This window comes from Lampris incognitus, chromosome 5 (assembly GCF_029633865.1).
Source record: "Lampris incognitus isolate fLamInc1 chromosome 5, fLamInc1.hap2, whole genome shotgun sequence".
In the NCBI taxonomy this organism is placed as follows: domain Eukaryota; kingdom Metazoa; phylum Chordata; class Actinopteri; order Lampriformes; family Lampridae; genus Lampris; species Lampris incognitus.
The window spans coordinates 55,265,277-55,271,882 of NC_079215.1; the positions used below are offsets into that span (position 1 = coordinate 55,265,277).

General features: G+C 43.9%; 1 protein-coding gene across 2 annotated transcripts; it reads right to left on the reverse strand.

Annotated features, from left to right (window-relative positions):
* Positions 1-374: 374 nt before the first annotated feature.
* Positions 375-6,196, reverse strand: LOC130112868 (uncharacterized). 2 transcript variants are annotated; one of them, XM_056280386.1, is made up of 6 exons: positions 5,942-6,196; positions 4,868-5,552; positions 4,522-4,656; positions 2,259-3,830; positions 2,009-2,089; positions 375-1,184 (listed from the first exon to the last, which is right to left on the reverse strand). In XM_056280386.1, exons 2-5 carry the CDS (start codon positions 5,450-5,452, stop codon positions 2,048-2,050), a joined length of 2,334 nt encoding a protein of 777 aa, XP_056136361.1. In that variant the 5' UTR covers positions 5,453-5,552; positions 5,942-6,196; the 3' UTR covers positions 375-1,184; positions 2,009-2,047. The 2 variants fall into 2 exon arrangements, with proteins under 2 accessions (XP_056136361.1, XP_056136362.1); XM_056280387.1 differs by lacking the exon at positions 5,942-6,196 and having other exon boundaries at positions 4,868-5,831.
* Between the last annotated feature and the right edge of the window lie 410 nt (positions 6,197-6,606).

The following is a 6,606-nucleotide window of genomic DNA, read 5'->3' on the forward strand; positions in this document are numbered from 1 at the left end:
AAAGGGACATTTTCCCCATTTGCAAACCCGCTTGTGAAAGAACAAGTAGCAAGATATGGGACAGGCTGTGTTTGAAGTCCATTCTCAACTTTTACTCAAACTTAAACGGTAACACAGGAACGGGGGTTTCCCACACCCTTTTTAACTCAGAACTTTCATATTTGACGGGGGGATAAAACTCCAGTCCCCCTCACTGTTAACCGAAATATCTGACAACCTGATGTGACCATACGACTTTTGAATCACAAAACCACTTCCATCATTTATCACTGGCCCAGGACAGGAGAGGTCAGACAGAACTGAGTGAAATTACAAGTTCGCAAAACGGTGACAATTTCAAATGTTTGATGATAACAGGGTTAATACCAGGCTTTAAAGAAAATAGCATCAAGTGTTGCACCACAACACCCCTAAGAAACGACAAATACTTGTTTGAATTTGAGGAGAAATTATGTCGGTACAAATCTGATAATATTCAACCTTAGGGGTACTGGAAATACGGGTTTTTTTTTACTCTGCCAAGGGGAAAAACTTGCTTCATAGACACCATCCATACATTTCTAACACTCATGACTGAGTTGATGCCAAATGTAATCAATACTAATCAGACAGTTGAGGGCATTCCGAGGAAAATGGTTTACAATGATGAGATTTATGTCTTGAAATAGGGCTGTGACGTTGTATATCGTGACAATAGAAAAATGCCATCGTTTCATATTATGCGCTGTCGTTTATTTCATTTGCTGTGTTGCAGTCACTTTTGTCGAGTCCTTTAAATCCAAACTTAAAAGATCTTTTTGCCTTAGCCTACAATTAGTTGTGTTTTAAGTTGAGTGCTTCACAACTTGTGCTGCACGGCGGGTCGGTTTCTGTCTCAGTGAATTTACCAAGCGCTGTTCTGCCAACGAGATTACAGTGTATATAGATCGACTAAACTGTTCTCTTCTCACCGTTCTCTCTCTCCGAATGACGCCTTCCCCTTTCTCTTTTTCTGTGTGTGAATGGTGATGAGTCTCCCTTGTGTGCACGTGCAGTCTGTCCTCCTCCCAGGTCTCCATGGTGATGGTGGCCGCCACCTGGACACTGCTTGGCATCCCCCTCAACACTGGCGGCCTGTCCAGGGTGTCTGTCTACCCGCCTGCCGCCCAATGACTGCTGGGATAGGCTCCAGCCTCCCTGCGATCCTGAGAGCAGGATAAGCGGTTTGGATAATGGACGGGCAGACGGATATCCGATAAATCCACATAATTTTGTTATTCTGTTTCAATTTCATATCCTTCTCTCACTCAAGGGTGACTAAATTTTTTTTTTTTGACATGGTGATGGTGGATCACGTGGCTCAGGTCCACGTGATCCAGCGGCGTCTGGACACCGCTTGGCATCCTCCTCATCATATTCTTCATATTTCTTATAATTCCATTATAATTCTGTTATCCTTTTTAAATGTTGTATTGTGTAAATTGTGCAAACACAACATCCGCTGCACATTGTCCATCTTGGGGGAGAGATCCCTCCTCTGTTGCTCTCCCTGAGATTTCTTCCTATTTGTTCTCCCTGTTAAAGGGTTTTTTGTTTTTTTTAGGGAGTTGTTCCTTATCCGATGTGAGGGTCTAAGGACAGGATGTGGAGTTGCTGTAAAGCCCCTTGAGGTAAATTTGAAATTTGTGATACTGGGCTAATTGACTTGACTGGAAGGGAGGGGTGAGGTGTGGCTTAGATGTGTGTGTGTGTGTTTTGGAATCGCAGTAGCTCTGTCTGCCCTCTAGCGGACAGAAACAGCTTTAACACCGCTTTAAGCTAAGGAGCACATAAAATTGGCACTGTCAATTATTTTGTTTTAATTTTCTCAAATACTCAATCTCCTTTAAGTGGAATTTTTTTTAATCATGCCTTTAGGTTTGAATACACCAAATTTTATTATTGGAATTAAAAAAAATATGTAAATAATGATCAAATTTCCATTCCATAAGCATCTTATACATAAACGTGTTAAAGGGGTTTTACTTACTTTAACCAATGCTTTAGGTTAGGAACAAGATGCTGCCAGTTACGTAACTTTGTGCTTCATCTTCTGATTAAACTCTTCAAGCTGAAAATTTTGGTAAAAAAAATATTTGAATGAATTTGGATTTATACAAATACAAAGACAAAACAAAATGAATAAGAAAAAATAAAATGGAGAAAACTTAGATAGATAGGGAACATTTTTAAAACCGGGCAGTTATTGTAAAAATTAAGGGCATATAAATCGAGCTCACCTTTTTCTTCAAATTTGCCTTTATATCCTCTTCAGTTAACAGTTCTGATTCCCGTGGTTTTGGTTTGACCACCGTGTGACCTTCTGATTCCTGTGTTTTTGGTTTGGCCCCCGTGGATGCCATTGGCACCCCCAGACTGCCCAGAGAGCTGCAGCCCATAGCTGGATTGGTAGACATGTTGGCTTTTTTGAGGGCCTGCTTCTCTTTTCTCTGTTGCCTCCTTAACCTTCGATTTTGCATGTATTTATGCTTTGCCTTGCCCCTTGAAGATCTCTTCGATTTCGTAAGATGGATTAGATGATTGTGTTTGGTTAGTGACTGCTGAGTTTCGATGACCTTTAGACAACGTGACATTGACTGATTTCCATTTTGGCCCGTATTCTGTGCCAGGTCGGGTTTCACAGTCAAGAGAGAATGTGTGAGTGACAAGTTGTTCTTGGGCTCAGGGCAAGGATAAATAAGGTCAGGTGAAGCCGTAGAGCTGGTGAATTGATGTAAGGGATACTGCGAGTAAGGATATGTAGGATGGGAAGGGTAGGGGGTGGTGGTATGGGTGGTGTGCTGCCAGGCTGAGGGGTTGGCACCATTGAACGCCCCGCTTTGGTAGGCAGCATAACTGTAGTACTGGGCTGAGCTGTATTCTGGAAATGTAAACTGTGCAGCATGGTGAGGATAAAGACCTGTTGTGTTTTCAAGGTAAGGATTCTCAGCCAGTGAGCTTTCTTTTGAGTTGATTCCATCCACATCTCTGTCCCCATTTCCACCCCTCTCCCTGGAGTGACTGATTTCAGAAGTAAGCTTTTCCTTTCTGCTATCCTCAGAGACATTAGTAAGGGAACGCTGAACAGGAGCCAGGTTTGGAGTAACGCTGCCAGATACTGCGGTGGAGGAAGAGGAATGCCTGTGAATTCTTTGAGGGTTCGTCTGACATTTATCTCTCTCCTGTGAGTCATCACCCCTTTGTCCGTCGTCTTCCTTCTTACCGTATAGCCTTTCCTGGGTCCGCTCTGTTAATCTGTTTAGCTCATCTGCATCTATGCTCAACCCCAAAGTCTCAAGAATGTTCTGCAGCTGTCCCTGTTGCTCCTTTAGCCTCACTTGTCCCTGCTGCTCCTCAAGCCTCACTTCCTTCTCTTCCACTGCCGGGGGAGACCTCGATCTGCTCCTAGAGCCAAAATGACCACCCCCTTCACCTCCTATCTGGACATACTGCTCATCAGGAAGGTTGTGTTTGTCTTTGTGTGATCCCCATTGGTTGAGATGTTCAGCGCTCCTCTCTCTGCTTTTGGATAAACTACAACCCAGTTGGGGGGCTGCACTGTATGACCCCTGACTCTCACTCCTGTAAAGTGCCTGTAATGTGCTCTTTAAAAAAGGAGGCTGAGTATGCAGGGGCTCTCCACTCATAGGGAGGGCTATACTGTCATCATTGACAATTTTGGTGAGCAGATTGACATCCACTCCTTTATTGAGAACACCGAGGAAGCGTTGAAATCCTTTGGCAACTGTACTCTCTTCCTCCACTGCTGAGGTAGGGCAGTGGCTTGAAAGGTGTGGTTCAGAATCAGGGACCTTGCAAACACAGAGATTAAGCAAGATATTAGGCGAACACTGACCATTTGCTGTAGAGAGCAACCCATCCACCACACATTAACTCATATGAACACATGGGAGTTATGGCAGCAACCAGGCAGGATTTGTTCATTGTCTACTTACTTTATCATGTGTGAAGTCCAAAGAATAGATTATCACAAAGAAAAGAGCATCAACTTCAGTTTGAAGTCTTTTTTTTATTTACTTTTTTTGTATGTCGCTAACCTATGTTAGCATTACATAGACAAATTAGAAGATTCAAGAAGAAGTGGTGTCAAAAACTCTTACTAAGCAATACCTTCTTATAGTAACCCATTAAATCATGGACATCTTGCTTTTTTTACATTTCCAGATGAGCTTGAAGAAGTATAGGGACTATTATTTAGTAATTTCAAATCAAAACTAGTTCAGTCATCTACAAAAATGTCATGTTTTTACTTTTCATCCAATATGATTTAAGTGCCCTTAACGTAGACCCAATGGACACCACTTCACCCTCTAACATGGCAAGTCATAGCTATATTTGTAGAATTCATATTACGGCAGCCTATTCATATACCTGTTTTGGAGTTCAATGAGTCTGTTGAGACACTATGCAAGCAATAGTGAGATGGACAATGGATGGTTTGATGAAGTAGTGCTAGCGTTTAACATATCAAAACATACGTACCTCCTCACTTATTTGCGGTGCCCATGAATTACTACATCGTTTCTTCATTAACTTCACTCTGAGTTTAAGGGGATGGTCCTCCTGCTTACTCATCTCTGTGAAACTGTTGGCTCCAGTGGATGACTGCACTAGAGACTTTAGGACCATCACAGTTAAGGAGACATTTATAAAGCTGTTGAATATATCCTGTGGAACACAGCCGGGCTAAGAACACTAATAAATATATACACTGTGTTACATTTAAACCATGGTAGATGGGGTAGTTTAGAGGGGGTGAACATAAAAATATTGTGTGGACAAGAATTGTGCTCCAAAAATGTATCTGGTCAATCTGTGCAACACTCACCTTTGAGGAATGACCTTGAGGCCACCTTCGCCGTAAGATCAAATTCACCCTGTCTCTCAGAGTTGTGCCTTTCTCACCAGGCGTGGAATCAAATGAAGCTGGCTTCTTCATAAAGGAGCGAATGGCCCCATTTTCTTTTGTTAACTGTGTGAAGAGCTCATTACCGTTTCCAGACAAGTCAGCTTTACTATGTGAGAAATCATGTTGTAATTCCCCTGTAATAAGTGGCATCTTTAAGAGTGGCTCGACTTTTTTCAAACCAATAGCAGCTTTCTTGAGAACAATCTTCTCCTCCAGCTCTTGAAGCTCTTTCCTTTTCCTTGCCAGCTCCTGGTCTGGAGCACTCAACGTCAGCTGGTCGCCATTTAGGTCTTGCTCCTCGCCCACAGTGAGGCCCGCACACTCCTCCCTGTGTCGCTCATGACGGGAAGCGTTGCGTTGCTCCCGTTCTACTTGCCATCCCATGCTGGCGGGTGGGTCTTGATGGGCGTGGCTTCTTCCCCTTTCCCCAGAAGCAGTCCAGCGTTTTGGGTTGACGTCTCTCTGCGGTCTTCGCGGACTGCTTCCCACACCAACTGGATACATCGTTTATTTGTGTTTCAGCTCCCCGTCTATTATAGCGGAGAGCTAAGTTTCCCCACACGTGTTTGTCCCAGGCGGTGCAACGCATTAGTATACCGTTGTTCTGCATCAAAGGGAAAACACAAACAAAAAAGTTGAACCACCCACATTAGCAAGCTGAATAGGTTGGCTCACGACATCTTTAGATTACGCAGTGAAAGGGAGGGCAAGACCGTGCCGAGCGCGAGCTAGAACCCCCCCCCCTAACGAGTTATGACAATAACCGCTAAGCAGAACACCACAGAAACCAAGTCAGTGGATTATCCAGTTAACGCTGTGGCCCGCAGCTAGCTAGCTAGCTAGTTAGCGCGACAGCTCCGTATTATAAACCCCAATATCGACGAGGCCACCTGTAGTTGGGTGTCTCGAAACTTTCTTCCGAGCTAATATATTGAAAAACTTGAACCGGCTCGACGTCTTGCGTCAAGATAGCCCGCTGATACGTTTACCCACTGAGGCCGGTGAGGCGACGACCGCTCCGCTCCTCTCCTCTCCTCCAGTCTCACCGCCGAGAGAAAACCGCCATGACTTCAAAGGGGCAGACGGTCGTTTGACAATAACCCGCAAGGACGAGCTTCAGCGTCCATCCGCAGACTGTTTAAACGTGACATTTCTCATGTTATCCGACGAGACGGACGCTCGTATTTCGGTGGTGAGAGAAAAACCAAACAAACGAAAACAAAAGGGGGACATCGAGGCTACAGCGCCACCGCCAGTCCGGAGGACCAATGCGCACCCTACGCAGCCACGAGTATTGTTTGTTTTTTATTTATGTTTTGTTTCATTTTCCCCCTCGAGGTTTATTGCCCCCGTTTGTTTTCTGAATGAAACCACAATTACAAAAAGTTTGGCTACACACCAGGTCCAGCATTTGGTCACGGCTTGACCATAATGTTCATTTTCTCTGCAGATAGATAGATAGATAGATAGATAGATAGATAGATAGATAGATAGATAGATAGATAGATAGATAGATAGATAGTCAAGTCAATTTTATTTGTATAGCCCATTGTAAACTACTAATAAGACACGTTAGCCCCTAGCTAATGGGTCTGACCCTTTAGCCGAGCGGTTAGTGATGTCGCCTTGTGGTGCAGTACACCTCAGTATCGAATCCC